This window comes from Brachionichthys hirsutus, chromosome 22, assembly GCF_040956055.1.
Source record: "Brachionichthys hirsutus isolate HB-005 chromosome 22, CSIRO-AGI_Bhir_v1, whole genome shotgun sequence".
NCBI classification, from domain to species: Eukaryota; Metazoa; Chordata; class Actinopteri; order Lophiiformes; family Brachionichthyidae; genus Brachionichthys; species Brachionichthys hirsutus.
Genome location: NC_090918.1, coordinates 5,741,287 through 5,766,105, shown reverse-complemented (window position 1 = coordinate 5,766,105; position 24,819 = coordinate 5,741,287). Strand labels below are relative to the sequence as shown.

At 52.8% G+C, this 24,819-nt stretch overlaps 1 protein-coding gene across 1 annotated transcript in view; it reads left to right on the top strand.

The window, feature by feature from the left end:
• dock4b (dedicator of cytokinesis 4b) overlaps positions 1–24,758 on the top strand; it is a 38,916-nt gene extending 14,158 nt beyond the window's left edge. Inside the window, exons 10-53 of the mRNA XM_068755542.1 lie at positions 1,176–1,327; positions 3,608–3,689; positions 3,763–3,823; positions 3,914–4,046; positions 4,147–4,235; positions 5,412–5,537; positions 7,015–7,139; positions 7,528–7,690; positions 8,598–8,704; positions 9,463–9,616; positions 10,104–10,201; positions 10,309–10,392; positions 10,487–10,587; positions 10,831–10,912; positions 11,011–11,187; positions 11,303–11,495; positions 11,592–11,743; positions 11,863–11,997; positions 12,193–12,291; positions 12,378–12,472; positions 12,605–12,680; positions 12,791–12,891; positions 12,997–13,055; positions 13,132–13,280; positions 13,386–13,471; positions 14,343–14,438; positions 14,530–14,590; positions 14,949–15,042; positions 15,126–15,274; positions 15,526–15,612; positions 15,694–15,798; positions 16,032–16,173; positions 16,870–17,036; positions 18,459–18,545; positions 18,774–18,950; positions 20,694–20,777; positions 20,967–21,086; positions 21,184–21,305; positions 21,575–21,686; positions 22,605–22,686; positions 22,778–22,887; positions 23,056–23,128; positions 24,407–24,523; positions 24,646–24,758. Of these exons, the coding sequence (XP_068611643.1) occupies positions 1,176–1,327; positions 3,608–3,689; positions 3,763–3,823; positions 3,914–4,046; positions 4,147–4,235; positions 5,412–5,537; positions 7,015–7,139; positions 7,528–7,690; positions 8,598–8,704; positions 9,463–9,616; positions 10,104–10,201; positions 10,309–10,392; positions 10,487–10,587; positions 10,831–10,912; positions 11,011–11,187; positions 11,303–11,495; positions 11,592–11,743; positions 11,863–11,997; positions 12,193–12,291; positions 12,378–12,472; positions 12,605–12,680; positions 12,791–12,891; positions 12,997–13,055; positions 13,132–13,280; positions 13,386–13,471; positions 14,343–14,438; positions 14,530–14,590; positions 14,949–15,042; positions 15,126–15,274; positions 15,526–15,612; positions 15,694–15,798; positions 16,032–16,173; positions 16,870–17,036; positions 18,459–18,545; positions 18,774–18,950; positions 20,694–20,777; positions 20,967–21,086; positions 21,184–21,305; positions 21,575–21,686; positions 22,605–22,686; positions 22,778–22,887; positions 23,056–23,128; positions 24,407–24,523; positions 24,646–24,758 (4,977 nt within the window). The remainder of the gene's footprint in view (positions 1–1,175; positions 1,328–3,607; positions 3,690–3,762; positions 3,824–3,913; positions 4,047–4,146; positions 4,236–5,411; positions 5,538–7,014; positions 7,140–7,527; positions 7,691–8,597; positions 8,705–9,462; positions 9,617–10,103; positions 10,202–10,308; positions 10,393–10,486; positions 10,588–10,830; positions 10,913–11,010; positions 11,188–11,302; positions 11,496–11,591; positions 11,744–11,862; positions 11,998–12,192; positions 12,292–12,377; positions 12,473–12,604; positions 12,681–12,790; positions 12,892–12,996; positions 13,056–13,131; positions 13,281–13,385; positions 13,472–14,342; positions 14,439–14,529; positions 14,591–14,948; positions 15,043–15,125; positions 15,275–15,525; positions 15,613–15,693; positions 15,799–16,031; positions 16,174–16,869; positions 17,037–18,458; positions 18,546–18,773; positions 18,951–20,693; positions 20,778–20,966; positions 21,087–21,183; positions 21,306–21,574; positions 21,687–22,604; positions 22,687–22,777; positions 22,888–23,055; positions 23,129–24,406; positions 24,524–24,645) is intronic.
• The last annotated feature ends 61 nt before the right edge of the window (positions 24,759–24,819 follow it).

The window sequence follows — 24,819 nt, the reverse complement described above, 5'->3', positions numbered from 1 at the left end:
TCCCACGCCGAGGCGGGATAAAGGAACCGCCATTCACCCCTGTCATCCAGCCGCACAAACGCACAACAGTCCGTCACACCGAGCACAAATTACTGCAGCATTTTCTCTCAGGTCTGTGTCTGAGAGGAGCTTCCTTGTTTTCCTCTGGTGCGGCTGCTGCCTTGTGGCTTAATTACACTGAGATGGGGATTACTGTGTGTGTGTGTGTGTGTGTGTGTGATGAAACAGTGCGGGAATGTTGCGTGGGAACATTTTTGTGTACCTTCTACGTCATGTTAAAGAAGGGAGGATGGAGAGAAGGCAAAAACAATAAAGTTTGAATTCATGGATTCAAATGGAAATATGCAGGAAGTTCTCTCCTGTTGGTCTTCCGGCATCTGACGAAACGATCTCCTCTGAAGATTGAGCGCTTCATCGTTTTCTTGCATTTTTAAAGGAATTGCTTGTTTATCACCCTTTTATTTTAATTTTTTTTTAGAAATACTGATACGCTAAGCTAGCTGTCCGCTGGCTACCCTTCGTCATCCCGCTGCCGCCCTCCTCATCACGTTCCTTCCCTTTACAGAAGTGAATGTGGAGCACAATTTGGCAGCGACTCTACCAGCCATCTGGTGCCGCGTGTGTGTGTGTTGTGCGCGTGTGTGTGTGTGAGACAGCAGATTAGGACGATGCGTTCATAAACAGAGTTGCAGGACACGTTTGAGCGGCTGCATCTGATTCTGAGACTTTATTGATGCTTTTTTTTGTCGTTTATTTACCGCGTGGACTTCCAGAAGCTCCTCCTCCCTCGTTATTCAACATTGACTCTGTAAATCAGCCGTAAATAAAGCGCCTCTCAGATGTGATTAACCGGTATTAACAGAGCTGCATCCCCATGTCGTCTCTTTTCCTGGTATTAACTGCATTTTAATGGCATTTTATCCTGCATTTTATGATCTTATAGGATTTGGCGCTTATGGATTAGTTAGAACATTAGTTAAAACATTTCCAAATCCAAACCCTTCCAATCCCGTAATCAAAGTGTTCCGACATGAAACAATCCTATTGATGAACCATAGTTTCCGGACTGTCGAACGCACCTGATTATAAACCGCAACCGCTAAATTTAAAAATCGGAATGGGAATTGGTGCTGATGCTCCTCCTCTCCTCTCTTCTCCTCTCCTCCCCTCTGCAGATGGAGCATCGGCACCGTAAGAAGGAGACCCCGATGCCCGTCAGCACCCATCACCTGTTCGTCCACATGAAGAGCCTGATGAGCGCCAACCTGGGGGAGGAGCTAGAGGTATTCTTCCACATCTATGACGGACGGGAGAACAAGCCACTCAGGTAAGGCGATGATCTCTTTAATGTTCTGATCCTGGAGGTTTCTGAAATCGAGCAGGTTATGAAAGGAGCAGATGAAACGTTGGTCTTGCTTTTCCTCGACCAGCTGATTCCGCCCGTTCTGCAGGGCGAAGGCGATCCGATCCGATCCGAGGCCTTCGCCGCTTGCGCCCGAGCGGATCCGTCTTTCGAGGAAAATCTCAAACAATGGCAGCTTGCCAATGTTGTCTCTCGCTCTCTGATCGCACACGTTCACACGAGAGCCTTTGGCGCTGAGCCATTCCGATGCTTCCCTCCGTGCTTGCTGGTTTCTCTTGTGTGTGTGTGTGTGTGTGTGTGTGTGTGTGTGTTTGCCAGAGACCAGATGGGGGGTCCAACCCGTTGCCTCAGTACCATGCCAACACCAGCAGCCCCAGTGCATCATGGCAGCTTCTTTGTGTCCAGTACAAGCTCCTTGTCTGTCTCTTCAGCATGCCACACACACACACACACACACACACACACACACACACACACACACACGGTGTTCCGGTCCGTTGTGTTCCAGCTCAAATATTCCTGGCAACAATGTGAAGACCCTTCACTCTGTTTTCGCCCACGGATGATTGGACGTGTGTCTTTTTTTTTTTGCATCCGCATGTTCGTCTGAGGGCGGCATGGTGGCGTCGTGGTTAGCGCTGTCGCCTCACAGAAAAGAAGGTTCCTGGTTTGAATCCTATCTGTGCAGCGTTTGTTCTATAAATAGCCATTACTTTAGGGTAGATTGTGATTGTTTTCAGCAGTGGGAGTTGATTTCACCAGGATTTATCACGCTATCCGTCCTCCGTCCGGCGATCGCGCGGCTCCCAACGCAACCGTGTATATGATGAGACAGAAACGACGGGCGCCGCGTGGGGAGGAGAGTCGTCCATTCACGTTATGTTAATGTGAGTGGTGATAGAAGGAGATAAGGTCCCATCGGGGGGGACGCTGGTCCTCTTCGCTCGGATGATCAACACGCTGCAGCTGCGAGGAGGAGGGTCGGCGACGCGGCGGCGGGGGGAAGGCTGGCGAGAGGCTGTGTGCGTCTGTGTTTGCAGGAGTGGCTGCTAATTGGCAGTTGGGGCTTCAACAATAAACCTCTAATTAGAGTGTGGGAATATATGCGCAAACCTAACGCCGGATGTGTCGGAATCCGTCGCCATATGGCCGGATAAATGGCCCGGAAAGTCGCGTGGAGCTAATGAGGAACGAGGGCGTCGAAAATCAAACCGGCTCTCGGCTGGAAAAAAGGATAAACTTTACTGATGTAGGAAAAGTCACAAGCATTTGCATAATTAATAATCGGGAGCTTAATTAATTTAAACATGAGCGCCCACTGTCCTACATACCAAACGCTGCATTACAGTGGGAGGGGCGGGACTCTATTTGCACGTCCGCGGCGAGTTCTAAGCTTGTGAAAAGGAGCTTTTAGTGGCTCAGACTGTTATAAAACATGCTAATCCATCGTAGCTGCGTGAACTCGAGTTGCACGAGATCTGTTTCGGTGTGTTCTGATGGGTTGTGCCGTTAGCGTGCGCCCGCTAGCCGTTCCAGAGACTTGGCTCATCGTCAGACGTTGGTGCGTTACAAGGATTTCCGTCTGCTTATCGGCGGACTGTGAAAGTCACCCAACTGGATTAGCCCTTAGCTCGGCTAGCCAGGATGAAACGGGACGGCGGGGGGGGCGGCCCAGCAGGAATCCTCCGCCGCCGCTGTCGGACCGTGCGCACGAGATAGAGAAAGCGAGAGAAGGGGTGAAGTACAGAGAGAATGAAAACGCGATGCGTTTCCATCCTCTCTGTTTTGGGCTCGGCGTAATTTTCCCGCCTACACGGAGAGGCGGGCGCGGGGCGTTTGAGGCCAGCGTTGTTATTCCGAGACGGTTGAAGTCCGTAAAGTGCAACTTATAAACACGGATAGATGCAGAAGACACAATAAAATGCGAATTATTTCCACAGAGCAAGGTGTTAGCATGTAGCGGTCTCGCCGTTAGCTCGAGTGCATCTAGTTTAATATTTCACTCTTTTAAATGACAAATGACCTTTCTCTAACATGCCGGCCCTGGTTGTCACAAGCAGCCGGGCGTTGTGACAGAATGTACGTTTTTTTTATGGCCGCCATTTTTGCTAACGGTGGCTCAAGCCATCAGAGGAACAAGGCGTGGTTGTCATCGGACACGATGCCGTCGTTCTCCGTTGGTTGATTTGGTTCGGCAGTTCGAGCTTCTTTGACTGTTCTTTCCTCCTCTCTCCTCTCCCGCAGCGAAAGGTTTTTCGTTAAGCTGAACAAGAGCGGCTTGCCCAAGTCGCCGGAAAAGACGGAAAGACAGTGCACGCTATTTGTGGTGAGTTGGGAGCGCCAGCGAGGCGTAGCTTGTTCGCCGAATCCCGTTCTCAAGTGTTTTCCCATCTCGTCAGGATTTGGGGAGCAGCGATCTACGGAAAGACGTCTACATCGTCGTGCACATCGTGAGGATAGGTGGGAGCCGCGTCTCCGTCTTTGCGCCGCTGAGCGCTACGTGCTTTCGGAGCAGCGCCGCTCTGACTCGCCGTGTATTTGGGTCCGCAGGGAGAATGGGAGCCGGCGAGAAGAAGAACCTGTGCAGCGTGCAGTACAGGAGGCCGTTCGGCTGCGCCGTCGTCAGCATCGCCGACCTCCTCACCGCCGACTCCAAGGACGACCACCTGCTCAAAGTTTACGCGTGAGTCCTTCCTGCCAAATACTGAGCCACGCTGCTCGGTAGGCGATATTTCAACAATTGCTCCAGTGCGGGAAAACTCTGCATCCGGATGTGTTCCCAGGTGTAACGCCGAGAGCGAGTGGTCCCAGATCCACGAGAACATCATCAAGAAGGCTAATTCCAGGTACAACCTGTCGGGATCCAACACCGGTAAGAACGTCTTAAATCAGATTACAGCGCACGCCGTCCTTTGTTTTTGTTTTTGGCGTCTTTTACTTCCTGCTTTCTTAAAGAGTTGCTGTCAATTTACGTCTCGCTTTGATGTCTAAACTTCAAACGATGTAAAGATGCAGCTCTTATACTTTTTATTTATTGATTACCTACAGCTTTATCTTTGCAAATTGAGAATGATGGCTCGGCCGTCGGATGCAACAAGTGGGAATTGTTATTATTAAATTGTGACATTTACTGCGAGCGATTCCTTCACTGCAAAAAGAGAGAGGTGACCTTTTTAATTTTAAGATAATGAGGATGGATATTCGGCTTCACGCCGCCCGTCTGTCGGATCCTAATACACTCTTTTTGTGTGTTGTTGGGTTTGGGATCTGAGTGGGGGGGCGGAGTCAGCGGTAGGCCGACTGGCGATGAAGCTGCTGCGTCTAATTGTTGCCCTACGGTGGCTTTTACCGCCTGTGTGTGTGTGTGTGTGTGTGTTTGAATGCCAAAGGCAAGCGAGATTAGCTTCAGATAGAACACACACACACACACAGAAACATCCCTCTCGCACCCAATGGGTTCTCGCTCCATTTATTACAAAGCCCGCCGTGTGATTAAACGCGCCGCTGACGGTGTGAATTATTTCACCCTTCAGGCTCCATGACTGCAAATGCAAAATCGGATATCTTAAAATCAGGAATGTCTTTTAAAGTCATTCCCAATAATAATAATAATAATAATAATAATAACCCTCGTCGTCCCGCCTCCGACACGCTCCCTGTGGATCGGGAAGGGCTTGACGCACACGGATGTCAAGTAGATTCGTTTTGCTTTTAATTGCTCGCCGCCAACAATTTAAGCGTTATTGCATAAAGTTATTGATTAGCTCCGCCAAGGAGGTTCTGTTGGTCTGTTTGTTAGCGGGATTACCGACAAACTGCGGGACGGATCTTGTTGATTACAAATCTGAAGATGGATCTTGGTGTAATTTAGGTCCCATTAAAACATTTAGAGCGATCCGGACACCCAGAAAACCCAAACGGATTGTCCCACTTACTTATACTGGAGGCCTTTTACAAATATCATGTCTTGTAAAAAGGGTGTCTGTGACATTCGGAGGAGAGTCCGGTATTTAAACGTTCCGCCTTCCTGTGATTCCATGTCCGTCAGGTCTGGCGGTGGCGCTCCAGCTCCTCCACGGAGACATAGAGCAGCTGAGACGGGAGTACATGGTCCTCTTCACCCGGGGGGTGTCCATCACCAGGAAGCTGGGCTTCTCTGACGTCATCATGCCGGGTGAGACGGCAAACACAAGCAGGGCCTTTATGATGTCATCGAGGGGGGGGGGGGGGGCATGAAGACAACTGGATACGTTTCTTCTCTCTTCTGCATCGACAGCTTTGACCTTCGTTGTGTTATGGGCTGCGGCTGCCATGGAAACACTTTGCGACCCCCCCCCCCCCTCCTCCTGTCGCGCGAGAGAGATATTTGAATTCCACCTAAGAGTGTCCTCAGAAGAGATGAAACGGCTGCTTCGGGGAGATAGGCGTCCCTCAGATAACTGTAATTACACAGGCCATCGTGGGCGACCCTCGGGCTTTCGCTGTGTGGAGTCCGGTTGCCGTGGCAACGCGTCCTCCGTCACTTGGTGAAATGTGGAAAGCATTTACGTATGTGCGTGGAAAGGAAGCACACGGGAGGCGAGGTTGTGTCTGGTCTTCCAGGTTCTTTGTCTTCGTCTGAGGACGAGCCCTCGGCGCCGAGCCCGTCCCCCCCCCGTCCCCCCCGTCCTGCCTTTGGGCTGACAGGAATCTGTATCTCGTTTATTTGATGTCTTTTCTGGATCTGTGTCGTCGACGTCATCCATCATTTCCTCGCCACACACCGAGATCCCTGCGTGTGCGTCCGATGCCTTCCTGTCCTCTGTGCGAAGCGAGCGCACACGTCGCCATGGTTACCGTTGTTAAAAGCCATGCTGATTCCAGAGACGGGGACGCGCGGACGCACACGCCTCCTAAGGCTGCGTAGGGAATCTGCTTTACGACGTGTCCGACCGCAGCCGGCTGCGGAGGAACGCGGCGTTCCGTTCCACTTCGACTTCCCCTGCAGCAGGAAGGGAACGTCTTCCTCACCCGGCCGTTGTGGATTCAGCTGCGCTCCGAACAAAACCGGGTCCGTAATTCGGCTTCCTGGGATTATTTTCACTTTGGCGTTTTGGCAGATGGCGGCGGCGGTCTGAAGTTACGGGAGCAGGCGCTTGTTTTTAATGACAAACACTCGGCTCGTTTCCCCGGCTAACGGCCTGTTAGCACGCTAATCCATTTGCCGATTGTTACTTTGACGTTTTATCTTTTCTGTTTCCATGGTTACAGTTTGGATTTATTTTGGATTCAGAAGTGGGTGTGTCTTGGGCTTTGCTTCAGCGTGTGTGGGCGGAGCCGGTCTCTTCCCTGGAGGCGGTGCAAAGCCTGCTATGACATCATGATTGACCTAAAATCTGAACTTTGCTTCACGGGAAACGTTTTCTGAAAGGCGGAGAGAGACGGGATGTTTTTTCTTGTGTACTTGTACAACGGACTTGTGTAGAAGAACATCGATATTTCCTCCCAGTGGATATTCCACGTTTCACCATCATTAAATGTTATTAATGTCCATCCCCGTCAGGAAAGCGTTACCCTGAGAATTATCGCCAGGCATCCGCGCTCATTAATAATGCGCGGCCGTATGCATAATCAATGCCTCGCCCCCTCCCTTTCCCCTCCTGTTCCCGCAGGAGAGATGAGGAACGACCTTTACGTCACCCTGGAGAAAGGCGAGTTTGAGAAAGGTGGGAAGAGCGTAGCCCGGAACGTCGAGATCACCGTGTGCGCTCTGGATGTCGACGGACAGATCCTCAAGGTGAACGGCGGGTTTGGATCTCGATCATTGATTATCTCGTTAAACGCGTCCCTCTGGAGGACGCCACCGTGTCTCTGTCCTTATTTTCGGAGCCCAACTCTTCATTTAAATATGGCTGACCCAGTTGAGCGTCCCCCCCAGCGTGTCTCCGTGACGAGTCTGTCTCTGTGGTTTCCTGCCGGCCTCGAACAGGAAATAGACTCAACGACAACCCGCTAGCGGCGGCGGCGGCGGCAGGCCGTGACGCGCGTAAACGCCCTCGTGTAAACCGCGTCGCTCTCACCTCATTGGCCGTCAGGACGCATGTGATTTATCTCGGCCTCTCATTTCCCGTCTTCACATCCTGGTCTTTCTTTCTTTCTTCGCTTCCTTCCTGCTTTGTGTTTAGGCTCACGTGGCCGCCGGCTCCGGAGAGCCGGGGTCCGACGGGTACCACTCCTTGGTGCTGTACCACAACAACAGCCCCCGCTGGGCGGAGCAGATCAAGCTGCCCATTCCGGTGGACATGTTCCGGGGCTCGCACGTCCGCTTCGAGTTCCGGCACTGCTCCAGTAAGTCAATGAACTACTGGGTGTAGTACCTTTTTTTTTAAATATATATTTTTAAGGAAGACTTATTCCAGGTGTTTATGCGTTTATTTTTAAACTGCTTTTCTCTTCAGATTATAATCCAGGTAATTTGAATAGATGTTACTCTGCAGGGGGACAGGAACATAAAATAAGTGCTGCCTACCCTCCGCCCCCCCCAGACGATGCCCGCGCCTTTAAGCATTCTCTTAATGAGAGCAGTTTGTCCGTCGTCCCGCCTCCTAATGAGACGAAACTTTAACTCTGGACGAAATAGCGCTTTCTCTCTCGCTCAGCTTCTCCTGGAGTTGCAGATATTAGAGTGCTTTTTTCCGGCCGCTCTGGGAGGCCGGCTATCTGCCTGCAGCACATGCACATTATTATGGCTGCCGTTGCTCACGTTGCTGCTGAAGGACGGCCTGTTAATGAAGAGACGCACTATTAGGGCTCCTCAAACCCGGGGACGACCCGCCTGAAGAAACGCCATTAGGCGTGAGGAATGACTGCCAACCGCACAGCTAATTCCTACAGATATACTTTTATTCTTTCATTCTGGTGATTGTTAATCTCCTCAGTGGGGGGTCCAGTGTTTGCAACCTGAACAATAATTAGTTGTATTAAACGCTTCCTTCTAATCAGGCCCAGATCTTTTAAAAACCAAACACAGGCGCCCGCTTCGTCCGCCATCGGCTGCTTGCGAAGGCGCGCCGCTCGTTGCGTGCGTTTGATTTCAGGTTTTCCTCTTACCGGCTCGGAGCCTTTAGAATCGATCACAGATTGTTTTTTTGTTTTTTGCGGTTTGCGCGGCCGGTTTCATGATCCGACCTCCCCGCTTTGTCTTTCCGGTACGTTTCGGATCGCAGCGTCACGTCCCTGTGTTCTTGTTTGACAGCGAAAGACAAGGGAGAGAAGAAACTGTTTGGCTACTCCTTTGTCCCTCTGATGCAGGAGGATGGCAGGACTCTGCCAGATGGCAACCACGAGCTCATTATCCACAAGGTAATAATTACACGGCGCCGGAGCCCAGGGAATTGGCTGCGTTCCTCGTTTTCTGCACTAAATATTCATCTTATTCCACCCGGCATCCAGTCTTAATTCAACCTACATTAAAAAGGTAGGTTAAGGTTCCCTTAAAGGAACCCTTAACCCACTGTTTGGCTTCCCACTGGTGTTGCCATGGCTACCCCTGGACGGGATTACATGCTGTATATGATTCTGTGACTCATCGGCTCTCGTCCTGTTATCACGCTGTTTGGCGTTCCGGGCTGCAACCGGCCCACATCATTCCGGGCTGACGCTCCAGCGTTCCCAGCGTTCCCAGCCACGCGGCATCGAGAGGAGTCTCAAAGTTTCTGTGGAAAGACGCTGCTGCGAGAGCGTCTTGGGTGTAATTCCCGATGATAATTGCAGGGTGCACGCTTTCCCTCGGCTGCAGCCAAAGGGTGTCTGCAGAAACGTCAGGCCTCCGTGGCGGCCGCGGAGAAGCCCGGAGTGCGTCCGGGGTTTTATTCGGGGCCTGGCGACCAGAATGCACCGGGATTTATTTTGTTCAGCAGTTTAGATTTAGTCCTGCCAGGCCACCATAACGAGGAAGTCGCTAAAGTTCCCCTCAGGCTCGAAATAGACTCGGTGGAATCGGTCCAAACCGGGTGGCGACTTCAGAGCCGGCGTGGCCTCAGGCGTTCATCACGGCTCGATGTGAAACAAACGGTAAATAAAGAAGTCCTCTAAATTGTGCCTCTTCTCCCCCCCCCCAGTGTGAGGAGAACGCCAGCCTGGCCGACTGCTCGCGGTACCTCAGGCTGCCGTTCTCCAAGGCCAACCTCCCCGCCAACAACCAGACCCTGAAGGGCGCCAAGGAGTCCTTCTGGATCGCCAGCTTCCTGTGCTCCACCAAGCTAACGCAGAACGGTAAGCCTAGAACCGGCGAGGGGCTAACTGCAGAACGGTAAAGCTAGAACCGGCGAGGGGCTAACCGCAGAACGGTAAAGCTAGAACCGGCGAGAGGCTTACCGCAGAACGGTAAAGCTAGAACCGGCGAGGGGCTAACCGCAGAACGGTAAAGCTAGAACCGGCGAGGGGCTAACCGCAGAACGGTAAAGCTAGAACCGGCGGGGGGCTAACCGCAGAACGGTAAAGCTAGAACCGGCGAGAGGCTTACCACAGAACGGTAAAGCTAGAACCGGCGAGGGGCTAACCGCAGAACGGTAAAGCTAGAACCGGCGAGAGGCTAACCGCAGAACGGTAAAGCTAGAACCGGCGAGAGGCTAACCAGCCGGTTAAATGCTGCGTAAAAGACAGAAGAAAGATCAATGAATTAAATCGATGGGAGGAGCTACGGGCACTATTTTTTTGTAGCCTGTGCTGCCGCTCTAACGCCTCCATCTTTTTTTTTTAGGCGACATGCTGGACCTGCTGAAGTGGCGAACCCACCCCGAAAGGATCAACGACAGCCTCTCCAAGCTGAAGGAGATCGACGGATCGGAGATCGTCAAGGTGGGAGGGGGGGCTCCGCGCCGCTGGGATTTGTACTACGGACCTTCCTTTTTCGTTGCGGTCGCCGCGCTTCAGGAACTCAGGCTCTCCTTCTCTTCGGTTTGCAGTTCCTGCAAGACACGCTGGACACGCTCTTCGGCATCCTGGACGAGAGCGCTCAGCGGTACGGGCTCAAGGTGTTCGATTCGCTGGTGAGAGGGTCCGGCTCCTTGTGCTTTCCCTTTCCTCTTCTCCCTCGGGGGGGTTCTAGCGGGTAACACGAGGTTGTCGTGTGTTTACTTCCAGGTCCACATCATCAACCTCCTCCAGGACAGCAAGTTCCAGCACTTCAAGCCCGTCATGGACACCTACATCGAGAGCCACTTCGCCGGCGCGTTGTCCTACAGGCAGGCTTCTCTTTAGTAATAGTGATCTGTGTCGGGTGGGGGGGGGAAGAAGAAGCCTGCGAGGTGCGTGTGAATGAAATGCCCATGGCGCCCCCTGGAGGAGGGAGAGCGTAAAATTATATTTTACTCTCGACTCGTCTGTGTTTAATAAACGCGTCGAGACGTCACGATCTGCGATGTTGACATGTGTGTGTGTGTGCGTGTGTGTGTGTGCGCGTGCGTGTGTGTGCGTGCGTCCTCCAGGGACCTGATCAAAGTCCTGAAGTGGTACGTGGACCGCATCGTCGACGCCGAGCATCAGGACCACATCCAGCAGGTGCTGAAGGTGAGGCGATCGGCCCGGGCGCATCCGGGAACGCAAACAAACAAACAATCGTCCACGGTAACGGTGAACGCCGGCCGTTCTCTCTCTCTCTCCTCCAGGCCAGCGAGTACATCTTCAAGTACATCGTCCAGTCTCGCCGGCTCTTCTCATTGGCCACGGGGGGCCAGAACGAGGAGGAGTTCCGCGTCTGCATCCACGAGCTCTTCATGTCCATCCGCTTCTTCCTGTCGCAGGAGAGTAAAGGCACCGGCGCCGGCGCCGTCGCGCAAACGCAGGTGAGCGCCGGCGTTTCGTTTCTCCGGGACTTCTTTTAGGGGGGGGGGGGGGGGGGACATGTCCGTCTTTTTAAATCCCGTTGGAAGCGTGAAAGTCCTTCCCGGTCCTTCCCAGGCCGTGTTCCTGCGGACGTTTCCGGAGGTTTACGGCGAGCTGCTGAAGATCTTCGCGGTGCGGGAGGTGGCCGGCTTTGTCAGGGAGACGCTGGGCAGCCTGCCGCCCGTCGTCCAATCAGAGTGCCCCCTGGACGGCGTCAAGCTCCAGTGCATTGCCAAGACGGCGGAGAGCCAGCTTTATATCAACCCAGGTGAGCGGTCGGCGAATTCGGGAGCAAATGGGAGTAGGAATGCAGATTAGGAACAAACAGGAAGTGGAACCAGAGTTTTCTCGCGTGTCCGATCAGAATCCCGCTGCATCCTGTTGCCGGTGGTTCTGCGGGTCCTGCAGACCCACATGCAGGAGCAGAGGGACCTGGTCATGTGCGCCCGCATCCTCACCAGCATGCTGTCGCTCATCAGGAGGGAGGAGAACGGGACGGCGGCGAGCAACCCGACGGTAACCGTCGGGAAAACTGCATTTTAATTCAGGAGACCCCTAGTGGTGAAACCCACACGTTGCATGCTTGAATGACATCACGGTGCTGCAGTTTCCTGGAAGTTCTCTCCGCTGTTCAGGAGCCCGTCGCCTCGGAGGAGGTGGAGCTAATTGTCGAGAGCATGCTGGGAGTTTTGTTGAGGACCATCCTGGAAATCAGCAACCGGCCGCAGCCTGCCGGGCCCAACATGAGACTCCAGTTCCAGGACGTCACCGTACGTGTGTGTGTGTGTGTGCGTGTGTGTGTGTGTGTGTGTGTGTGTGTGTGCATACCAGGGTCAATTGTTTTGGGATTTAATGAAAATGTGTGAAAGTAATTATAAGTGTTAATAGACCTGACGGTCCCGGCCGCACGGCAACGATGAAACTGACTCTGACCCCCCCACCCCGTCTCCGTGTCGTCCAATCAGGGGGAGTTTGTGGCGTGTCTGCTGGCGCTCCTGCGGCAGATGAGCGACAGACACTATCAGAAGCTGCTGCAGGCCTTCAGCAGCAAAGACAGCCTGAGGGTGAGACGGCTGCAATGATAGATGGGGGGGGGGGGGGGGGGGGGTCGTTCAGGGAGGGGCTAAACAAGCCCCTCCCTGTGTTTCAGGACTTCCTCCTCCAGATCTTCACCGTGTTCCGGATCCTGATCCGACCAGAGATGTTCCCCAAAGACTGGACCGTCATGCGTTTGGTCACAAACAAGTACGGCTGCAATAAATGAGTCCGATTTGGGAAAGACCGGAAGCACAACCGGGAAGGCTGCTTCGGGGTGAACAACTCACCTCCTCTTCCTCCTCCTCCTCCTCCTCCTCTCTCTCTCTCCCTCTGCTTCAGCGTCATCATCACGACAGTCCTCTACCTTTCCGACGCCTTGAGGAAAAACTTCCTCAATGACAAGTTTGACTTCAAGGTAGGTGAAAGCCGAGCTCCGGATGGGAACGCCGGCGGCGGCGTGGTGAGGTAGCACGGGGAGGGGGGGGAGGATCTTTGACGGCGTGCCGTTTCTGCTTTCGTTTCCAGGTGTGGGACTTGTACTTCTACTTGTCCGTGATATTTATCAACCAGCCCTGTCTTCAGCTGGAATCCTTCTCTCCCTCCAAGAGGAAGAAGACGCTGGAAAAGTGAGCGCCGCCTGTTAGCCGCGAGCGTTTAGCCGCACGCGGTCTCATGAAAGCTCGAACCGGATGTGCAACAGGTGACTTCCTGCTGTGAATCTGACCGTGCAGGTATGGAGACATGAGGGTGATGATGGGATGCGAGATCTTCAGCATGTGGCAGAATTTAGGTAAGACGAGGAAACCCGATGCGCGCGGGATCAAAGACGAGCCGAACCGCCGTCAGCGTCTCCGTCTTCCCTCCAGGGGAGCACAAGCTGAACTTCATCCCGGCGATGATCGGCCCCTTCCTGGAGGTGACGCTGGTGCCTCAGCCCGACCTCCGGAACGTCATGATCCCCATCTTCCACGACATGATGGACTGGGAGCAGAGGCGCAGCGGGAATTTCAAGCAGGTGATGATTCTAGGCGCTAGTTAGCCCGCAGCTCGTTCACACACACGCACAAAAAAAAGCACCTGAACGCAGAATTCCAGCTCGTGGTTCTAAATGTCCTCTCAGGTGGAGGCCAAGCTGATCGACAAGCTGGACAGCCTGATGTCGGACGGCAAAGGAGACGAGACGTACCGGGAGCTCTTCAACAGCATGTGAGTAGGAGGAGGAAGAGGAGGAGGAAGAGGAGGGGGAGGAGGAGGAGGAGCGACGCCGACCTCCGCCTCCTCCTCCTCGTTGAAATCCCCTCGGCTGAAAGCTGATCTTCATCCCTAAATGTAGGGAATGTTAAATATTAGCATTCATCCGGGTCGCTGTCGTCTCACTTTGGCTTTTTAAATAAAGTTTTTTCTTTCTGTCGCCGAGTCTGTGTTGTATTGATAAAGCAATAATGAGCAGGTAAGTGATCGGTGTCCGGCTCCTCTCACCTTCATCTTCCTCCTCCTCCTCCTCCTCCTCCTTCATGCTTTACTGTGTGTGTGGTTGTTTATTTGTTTGTTTGTCTTTTTATCTGACTCAAACTGTAGCGTTGGAAGATTATTGTGTTCTTCTCTGTTTTGTATTTCATTGTCATAAAACGTATCCCTCCATATGTTATATAAATAGAATCGGTTTTATTCGATATTAAGTCCCTCCCCCCGATCAAACTAGACTGAATATTCTAATTATGATGGTTACATTTTGTCTTAATTAATTGTTCTGACCTGGTTGTTTACTTTAACGTACTTTCCTCCTACTAACTCCACTAACCTGTGTGTGTGTGTGTGTGTGTGTGTGTGTGTGTGTCTCTCCTAACATTAATCGTATTAATCTTAATTTATTCCGCCTTCGCTTCCCGTCTGGAGTAGAATTCCTCTGTTTGGTCCGTATCCGAGGTAAGACGCTCTCCTCTTTGTTCTCTCTTTGTCATCTCTGCGTCGGGGGGGGGGTTAGCGTGTGCTAAAGGCTACTACCTTTCTGCCTTCCATGTTCCACCCCCCACCCCCTTCGCCCGTTGTCTTCATCTCTCCGTCTTTTGTCCTCCAGCCTGCTGAAGAAGATCGAGAGGGAGACCTGGAGGGAGAGCGGCATCTCCCTCATCGCCACCGTCACCCGCTTGATGGAGCGGCTGCTGGACTACAGGTGAGGAACCAGAAGCCACGCCCACAAAGCGGGGAGTAACCGCCTCTTTCGCCACTTTCTCGCCGAGGCTCATGCGACGGTTTTGCCGCAGGGATTGTATGAAGCTGGGAGAGGTGGACGGGAAAAAGATCGGCTGTACCGTCAGTTTATTGGTGAGTGGCAGTCGACCAATCACAGGCTTGGGTTTTAAAACTGATTTACTGATTTCCTAAATGGCTGTTAAACACAACGCTATCTTTCTTTCGTAGTTTTGTGTCGACCCAGGAAACATTTTTAGTCTCTCTTTTAGAATATAAATTCTTTTTTTCGCTCGGATGTAAATCTTCCACCGGCGCTTCCTTAGAATAACTGCAGCCATCTGTCCTCGCACCTGGGGAGAGCGTGGGCCGGCGGATCAGGAGTCCACCGCCCAAATCTACCGCGAAACAATCCGTCTCTGTCAGGAATGTTGTCCTCATTTTCATCTCTGTCTCTTTCACACCCGGCGTCCGTCCGTCCAACTCCTTCCAGAACTTCTACAAGACGGAGTTGAACAAAGAGGAGATGTACATCCGCTACATCCACAAACTGTACGACTTGCACCTGAAGGCGCAGAACTACACAGGTACACTCGGCACGGCGTGGGGGGGGCGCACGCACGCTTCGGTTGCTCTCACGCCACGTCTGGTCCCCCCCCGTGTGCCGCAGAGGCGTCCTACACCCTGCTGCTGTACGACGAGCTGCTGGAGTGGTCCGACAGGCCCCTCAGGGAGTTCCTCAACTACCCCATGCAGAGCGAGTGGCAAAGGAAAGAGTTCCTGCACCTCACCATCGTCCAGAACTTCGACCGGGGGAAGGTGAGCTTCAGCCTCGCGGCGTGCGCGCGGCGGTTTCTATAACGAAGCCCGGCGGGCGTCGAGGTATCGATCGAAATGAAATCTCCTCGTTGGACGGAGGCAGGGAGCCGCAAGTAGAGGCTCGATTATAAATCCCCCACCACTGCCCCCTAGTGGGGAGCCTGCGGCATAGCACCATTTTTCCAGCCTTGAAGTTTCTTCTCCGGGTGCCTCCGAACGTGTCGATCGATCGGTGTGTTTGATGTCTCCAGTGTTGGGAGAACGGCATCATCCTGTGCAGAGAGCTGGCCGACCAGTACGAGTCGTACTACGACTACAGGAACTTGAGCAAGATGAGGGTGAGTTATCGGCGTTTCGCTGCCGTCGCGCCGGAGACCCGGGGGGGAGTATCCGGCGCTGACCTCGCGTCCCATTCCCAGATGATGGAGGCGTCTCTCTACGACAAGATCATGGACCAGCAGAGGCTAGAGCCGGAATTCTTCAGAGTGGGCTTCTATGGGAAGAAGTTCCCGTTCTTCTTGCGGGTAAAGAACCTCATGAGCGAACGAACGAACTCGAGCAAAAATAGGACAAAAGATGCTTTTGATGGGAATGTCAGACGTGCAGGAAATGGACTTTAGAAGGATCAGAGTCCGTGTCAGCTCCAGTAACAGGCCGAGGCTGCAGTTAGGTGGTGCGACCACTAGATGTCACGCTAACCCCACGCTGTCATGCTCCCTCCCTCTCTCTCTCTCTCTCTCTCTCTCTCCGTCTGCAGAACAAGGAGTTTGTGTGCCGCGGCCACGACTACGAGAGGCTGGAGGCTTTCCAGCAGCGGATGCTCAACGAGTTCCCCCACGCCATCGCCATGCAGCACGTCAACCAGCCCGACCAGACCATCTACCAGGCGGACGCGCAGTGTATCCTCGGCTCGGCTGGGGGGGGGGGGGGGGGGGGCGGAGCTTTAAGAGCGGAAGCGCTTAAAAACACAAACGTATACACGGAGGATTCACATTTTCACAAATTACCTGGAATTACTTTCTCACAGATTTTCGTCGTCACCGAAGGCCCGTTTAGAGGAAAACACTCTCTGTGGCGTCCTAACTTTATTTGTAGTACGCAGTAATACGATATACGTGAATATACATTTGGCCAAACCCAATTTCCTCGGGGCCAAATCCTCCCATTTCCAGTTTCAGCTCATTTAGCGGCTCAACCCTCCCGACATCCCCCCCCCCCCCCCACCCGCCATGCGTCGCAATCAGAGAAGAGCATCTTTGTCTGTTTTTTTTTACCCCGACTCCTCGTCTGTCAGGCGCATCCCGGCTGCCCTTCCTCCTGATTTGTGGCTGTTTGCTTGGCGCCCGACGGGAAATCAGCGGATTCTATTAGCAGAAAATCAAACATCGGTCAAAGACGGGCTCCCGTCATCCGTCTTATGATGCGACGGCGCCAAAAGATGGATGATGACACGAGCGCAGTGCGGCTGATTTAAACGAGCCTTATCCTTTTTGAGTTAGGCCGTCGCGTCGATGAATGACGGCTGCAAAGACGTGCAGGTCTCCCCGTCCCCACCGGCACGCTTTTCCCCTTTCCTTAACTTCCGGTGCTCCCAGACCTGCAGATCTATGCCGTAACCCCCATCCCGGAGAGTCAGGATGTGCTGCAGAGAGACGGCGTGCCCGACAACATCAAAAGCTTCTACAAGTTCAATCACATCTGGAGGTTCCGATACGACCGGCCCTTTCACAAGGGCACCAAAGACAAGGAGAACGAGTTCAAGGTACGGGAAACCCACAGGGGGGGGGGACATACGACACGCAAACGCCTACGCATTTTAAAGTTTCATTCATCCCTTTTTTACTCTCAGAATTTGTTGAAGTATAAAAGGAGCTCATCTTTAACTTCTATTTTACACTAACTTCTAATGAAGATCCTGCAGGCTCGTGTTCCAGATCTAATTGTACGTGAGTGTGTAGTTTGTATTTATATTAAACACGCAAGGAAATATCAATTCTCATGTTCTTTGACAAGCTTTAACTTAAAAAAAAAAAAATAGCAGCTGCAACACAATAAATAAACACCGGCTGAGGAGAAAAGGGCTCAAAGAAATCTGGAATTACGTTCGTACAAAACGAGCCGATTAATCTCGTGTTTCCTCAATCAGAAGAATCTGCATGCAGGGGAAAGCCTTTTCCCTGAATATGTTAGGGTTTAAAAGGATCATTCCGCTTTTCTCATCAGCCTTTCCCGACCTCTGACCCTTGCGACATGTCTTTGTTTTATTCCACGCTGATTAAACACTTCAAACGCGCTAATCTCGGTTCCATCAAAAGCTACTTGATCAAATTAAACCGTCGCATTTCTATCGCTGCTGCTGATCCCCCCCCCCCCCCCTCCCGGTAACACATTAAGATCACTTCTGCATGGTGGAAATATGCCGCAGCTGGAATTTGGCTCCGTCGGCTCGAGTAAAAAAAATAAGAGGAAAGTTTGCAAAACGCAACGAAGACGTTTCCATCGGCGGATAAAAGACGGTTAGCAGAAAGGTCAATAAGGATGTTTGTGGTGTTTCCTTTCAACTTCCTGCCCCCCCCGCCCGAGATGTGTTCAGGTGGGTTTCTTGGCCTTAAAAAGAAATGCAGGAAATCAATGGAGGGCGGCGGGGTTGTGTAGCGAGTCGGATCCGTCTTCTACCGGGAGGATGCAGGATCGATGTCGGCGCTCCGCTTCTCTGCCGGAGTCTCCTTGAGCGAGACGCTTCCGTCTCAACCGGCGCTCTCGAGGATCAGGGTCAGGGCAAGAAGGACCCTCGAAATCAATAGAGCGCAATTATGTGATTCCCAAAGGGCCTCGGCTAATTAGCGGATGCTACCACCTTACCGGTTGTTTTTCTTATTTATAAAAAAAAAAAAAGCATCCTGAGAAGTCCGGCGGGCGAGTCAAGATGCTCACGACGCTCACTTCCCATCCCCCTCTGGTCCCGGAGCGTTTACAGCAGCGAGCGCCGCGGCGTGCCCGCCGGGGTGACCTTGTGGGCGTTCTGGCGTATTGACAAACATATCGGCTGATGGAGTAAATGGCGGAGCGTGAATGATGACACGGGGTATGGGATGTGACACCTGACCTACACCTACAGTTGTGTGTGTGTGTGTGTGTGTGTGTGTGTGTGTGTGTGTGCGTGCGTGCGTGCGTGTCGCTGCAGAGCCTCTGGGTGGAGAGGACGACCCTGACCCTGGTCCAGAGCCTTCCGGGTATCTCCCGCTGGTTTGAGGTGGACAAGAGAGAGCTGGTGAGTGTGGATGGATCGACCCGATTGGTTACCATGAGCAACAATAATGACCTCTACGCGTATCGGACACGTTTTATTTTAGTCCCTTTGATCCATTTAGATCATTTCGATTGATTGAATTTGAATTTGAATCATGATCTCGGCTCTGGAAAGGCCGCCGTCGTGTTTCAAACCAGTTTCCAGCGACACAAATCCCATCAAAAGCTTCCCGCCCCCCCTCTCTCCCAGGTGGAGGTGAGCCCGCTGGAGAACGCCATCGAGGTGATCGAGAACAAGAACTTGCAGCTGCGCACGTTGATCACTCAGTGTCAGAGCCGGCAGATGCAGAACATCAACCCCCTCACCATGTGTCTCAACGGGGTCATCGACGCCGCCGTCAACGGCGGGCTGGCCCGCTACCAAGAGGTACGGACGGACGGACGGACATATGGATCGCGTAATGATGCATGAAGGTGGGAGGAGGAGGAGGAGGAGGAGGAGCAGACGGATGGCGGGCGCGGAGGCTTAACTGATCTGGATGGATGGGAATGAAGGGATGAACCCGAAGTGACACGGGTGAAAGAAGATGAAAGGGTAATGCGGGGATGGGTTGTGGAGGACGGACGGACGGACGGACGGACGGCCTGCCGATTAACAGACGGATGGTTAATAATGGATGAGAGGATGGCGTTCGTTCTCTGCAGCGAAGTTTTAAGATACGCTCAGTCTCACGGCTGATTGGACGATGACGGTCGAGCACGACTTTCAGACCAATCAGAGAGCAGGACGCCCAGAGATCTCCGGAAGATGTTTGGCCGTTCGGTAAACAAAAAAAACCCCGGCTCTGAGACTTCTGCTCTGTTGCATAGCAACCGCTCTCATCCACCGGGACCGCGTGTGTGAAGGTGCATGTGTGTGTGTGCGTGCGTGCGCGCCTCTGGCTGAGGTACTCTCTTACGGTTTGTAGGGTACTTGAATGAGAGGGGGGGGGTCACCGAGGAGCGGCGCCCCCCCCCCCCCCTGCTTACGGCCGCTGCGTTTCAGGAATGACGGGGAATTATTTCCTGAACTTTCCTCCACGCGTTCCCGTTTGTACGAACGCATGAATAAAACAAGCGGCTCCTTTTTCCTGGGGTCGGTCGGAAGCGTTCCGGGCGCAGGTGGATGGAGGCGGGGCTATTTCTCTTCCCGGAGTATCACGTTTTTGTGCCCCGTAAATCTATGAATTTTCCGCCGTGATGCCGATTGACGGCCGCCGAGGTTTGCTCGGCTACAAATGAAGGAGAAATTGTCGTTATTAATATTCCGATTTATTGCTTTGCTTTCCTGGAGGGGAATGCCGTCTGATTTATGGCCCCTCCCCTCGGCGTTCCGTCTCTAATTGGACTTTTCCAATGATTAACGGAGCCATTCCGCGGCGAGGCCTCACTCCCATCATTGGGAGGAGATTATTGATTATTTTTCCTGCCTATTCTCTCCCTGCTGAAGGCGGTGCACCCCCCCCCCCTCCCCCTGCAGACGTACTTTACGCCACATCAAATGTAAAGAGCGGCATAATTTCATCTGTTCTACATCTGTGCATCGCGTCCGTCCGGAGGAATAAGGATCCTCGTCGGATGGCGTCCGTCTCTTCGGAGCCAAACAGCCGCGTCTTTGGGAGAGAAATCCTGCTCACCCCCCCCCCCCCCCCCCTCTTTACCTTTTCCTCCCGGCGTGGAAGCGGGGATTACGAGGCGTCTCCGTCGTCTGCTCCTCGCTTTGTCTACACCGACGAGACGGGGACGGATTTTCTGTAATCCGATGCCGTTCGGTCGGACCTCCGTCCATCGTTCAAACGTTGCTGCTTCTTTTTCCTTGAAGAAACTTCCGGGAAAAGGGAATAATAAACGTGTGCTATACCTAAAAAGTGCGAGAAAAAACAACCGGAATGCCGATGTTTTTTTTTCCCGTCTTTACTCCGGCCCTTGAACAGAGCGTCCCCCCCCCCGTCCATCTGTTCGCTCTGTTTGTGTATTTATCCGTCTTTTAAGGACCGAACAGAAACTTCCGGATTCTAATTGACTGCGTCGGGCCAGCGGGGGATCCGGCTAGCTGCGGCGCGGGAAGCCCGCCGCCTCCGGCTCCCGGTGTGTGCGTATAACAGATGTTCGGCGTTTTGTCTCGGCGCAGGCCTTCTTCGCGAAGGACTACATCATGAATCACCCGGAGGACGGCGAGAAGATCGCCCGGCTGAGGGAACTCATGTTCGAGCAGGTTCGTAATGAGAGATAAAAATAGCCCCGACCTCGGAGAGACCTTGGAAAAGCGGCCCTTGTTGCTGTTCCCGTTTCATCCACTGGGCTGTTAAATCTGTTTGTCTTTAAGCTCAACGGCTCAGATGTTGAAGTTTTAATTTATTTTTTTTCTATCCAGAGTTGCTAATCGGATTTTGACTTTTCGCAGGCGCACATTCTGGAGTACGGCCTCACCGTGCACGAGAAGTTCGTCCCCCAAGACATGAGGCCCCTCCACAAGAAGCTGGTGGACCAGTTCCACCTGATGAAGTCCAGTCTGGGCATCCAGGTAAACCCGGCGGACGGGACGCCACCTCAAAGGGGGGGCCATCGCTGAGCCTTAATCCTGCGTGTGTGCCCCCCCCTTCCTCCTCAAATAATCCCAGGAGTTTCCGGGATACGTTCGCGCCAGTCCCGTGCACTTCACCAACGGGAGTCCGAGGACCTGCAGGAACTCCGTGCCCAACATCATCAGCCCGGACAGCGGCAGAGGCGTGGCCAGGCGGAGGTGCGACCTTAACCTTCTGATCTTTCCTAAATGCCTCAGATTTTTTTTTTTTTATTGATTATCTTCCTCAATCTGGCATTTCCTCTCTCTCCCTCTCTCTCTCTCTCTCTCTCTCTCTCTCCACCCTCCGTGCGCCTCCCTGATGAATTTCCGGTGAGTGAAAACCTCCGGAGCGAGTGACGCTCGCGCCGTCGGCCCGACGCCATGGTGACCGTCTCCCTCCCTCCGTCTCCCTCCCTCCGTCTCCCTCTCTCTCTCAGCCTCCTCAGCTACCCCGCGGTGAACCGCTACTCCTCTTCCTCGCTGTCGTCTCAGGCCTCCAACGAAGTCAGCAACATCACCGGGCAGTCGGAGAGTTCGGATGAAGTGTTCAACATGCAGGTAACCCCCACCCCCCCCCCGAACCGATTAGGATATTGTTTTGACTCTGACGACTGGAACGGATGCGTGTTACGCCGTAAAACGCCCCCCCCCCCCCCACCTCCTGGAGCCATACAGTTTAAGCTAACGTTTTGTAAAACTAGCTCTTTAAAAAAAGATTAACAACCAGCAAATATAGGAATTCCGATATTCCATCAGGCCTCAGGCCTTTCCCATCCTCCCATAAAATCCCGTTATTATGCGTATATTATTTAATATATTAAATGCTGCCATATTTCACACAGTTAGCGTGAAGCGAGCTAAAGGCTACATGGCTGTTATTCGCCGTGAGGAAGAGGACGGTGCAAACGCTTCCACGTCTGCACGGCAACAGAGACGAGAACTCAAGGGCTGCATTTTGGTGTTGGTGTTTCCGTTCCCATGGTTACAGCTGGAGCCTCGGGACTCGTTGGCCGTGGGATTTGTCTCAGATGAGGATTTCCATCCGTCTGTTTCATGCTTTTTGACCCAGAAACTAAAACTATTATTATTATTATTATTATTACGTGTTCTTTTCGTCGGGCGCCGTAATCAATGAACTGATAACCTCCTGATACGCCCTCGCCGTTTGGGAACGCGCTTATCGGGTCTGCCGATGAGATGAACGTCTCATCTCTGCAGCGGCAGCCATTTTGCTCACTCCTGCCGTCGCTGTGGGGTTGCCAGGCAACAGGCTCCGTCTCCACAAAGTCGGAGCTCCTCGCCAAGAAAAGTTCGAGCGCTAACCCGAAGTTTGAGGCGTAGAATAATGTTCGTCGCTCTTTGTTTTTGTGCGGATTTCGCTCTGAATGTTTCCAGGCTTGGATTCTCATGTTCGCCGATGATGTGTTTGTGTTTGTGTTTGTGTTTGTGTTCTCGTTGTTGTTGTCCCGCCTCCAGCCCAGCCCGTCTACCTCGAGCCTCAGCTCCAACCATTCCGCCTCACCCAACGTGACTAGCTCCGCCCCCTCCAGCGCCAGAGGTGAGTCTAACCGCCGCCGTGTGCGTGCGTGCATGCGTGTGTGTGTGTGCGTGTGTGTGTGTGTTGTAATATATGACATCATCTCTTGCAGGTTCTCCTCAGATGGCAGAGAAACACAAGCATTCCAGAGAGAACGCCTGTCTGTCTCCACGGGAGCGACCGGTCAGCGCCATCTTCCCCAACGCTCTGGACCCCGCGCAGGTTAGCGCACGCACACGCACACGCACACGCACACGCACACGCACACGCACACGCACACGCACACGCACACGCACACGCACACGCACTTACACACGCATTGTGGACTTCTGTCTCCTTCCTTCTTCTTCTTCTTTCTTAATTTTCACCTCCCTCTTCTTCTTCACGCAGAGAGTTCCTCCTCATCAGATCGGCGACGCCACGTTACCGAGGAGTGATCCCAACCTGTCGGCGCCAGACAAAGGTAAAACGTTTATCCTTCTGAAGTTTTCCTTTAGTACATTTAGTATTTGGAACGCTGCCTTTAATTTAGAAAGAGCATTTATTCAACATGCGATCGATGCCGTGTCGGCCGTTTGTCCGTGTGTGTGTGTGTGTGTGCGTGTGTGTGTGTGTGTGACTCAACGCATCTGTTTTCACACACCTGCTTCAGGGAACGCCTCCAAATGGACACACACACACACACACACAGCCTTCAGCCACCAGGAGGAAAAAGCAAACATCAGTAAGGAGGTGCTTGGAAATAAATAAAGGGGAGAAATGAAGACGCGTTTCGAACCGACTCCTTCCTCGTGACTCCCACGCCAACCCTCACCCCTCCCTCCGACTCGCGCCGCCACCACACGGCGAGATCACGCCGTTCTGCGCACGACAATGAAGGAGAGGCGCCATAGCTGACGGGGGGGGGAACGCGGCGTCGTTTCATCATCAGTCTGGAATGTGAAATCATGACAAACACCGTCGCGCTGTCGACTCTTAACTTTATTTATGTGCGACGAGACTTTCTAAATCACTTAGTGAGTAGATCTAAACATTCAAAAGTGCATTTTAAAAAAGCGAATAATTATCGCTCAGCATAATTATTTCTCTTATTTTTCTGTTCATCTCCAAAAACAACAGCAAAAAAAGAAGAAGGAGAAGAAGAAGAAAGCTGCTTTGAGAAACTGATGAAACGCGTTGAAATTTTCTTTTTCCAGAGAAATCAAGCAGACAAATGAAAATGTGAACTCATTATTTCGTTTTCATGCGTGCGTCTCGATGCGAGCTTTAAAACGCCTCCCACGGCGCTTCCAGCCACCGCTTTGACCTCGAGGTCGACTCCCTGCCCGTGAGGTTTGAGGACGCTGCTGTTTGTGGGAAGGAGAACAATAAAAACATTAATGCGTGGAAATAATCTGCGGCCTACGAAGGAAGGTTCAGAAGGGAAACGAAGCCTGACGAGAAACGGGTGGGAAGAACAGCTCGACGCTAAAGCTAATGCTAAAGGCACCGAAGACCCCAATTGATTGATCAATTTGGCCGAGACTTTGTTTGGCGATGCCCTGGCGACACTTCCGGGGTGTGCCCCGCCTCTCATAGAAAAGCTGGGATAAACGTCGTTTGTTTGTTGGGAAACCGAGTCGACGTTAAACGATTCCGTCGTTAAGCTGTCCTATTGATGAGGACCGATCCGTGTCCTTCCCTCCAATCCCGTCGCCCGCTGAGTGACCTGTGATGTTTCTGTCGTTCCCCCCCCCAAAAGTGAGAGCCACGCCCAGTAGCTGGAGCCTCGACAGCGTCAAAGAGGGCTTTGGTTCCTTCTCTGATGCTGTTGGCAAAACGCTCTGCCCTCCCATCCCCCCCAGGCCACAGCACTCAGGTAAACCGCCCCCCCCCTACTGGTACTAATCCTCCGCTCTGACTTCTAACACCTGGCGCTCCCCCCTCTTCCAACGCCGGCTTTTCCTTCACTAACTGGTTTGAAATGCCGACGTTTCCCAGGTGGGGGCGCTGAAATCCGCCCCGAGTGGAACGCCTTGCATGCTCCTCCTCCATCCGACACTCGTTTAGGAACAGTGTTTACAGGCGTGGCTTTTCCCCCGGGGGCTTCCTGATCTATTGTGCCCCCCCCCCTCCCCCACGCCCTCATTCTTCCTGTCCTCATTGCATAAAGCA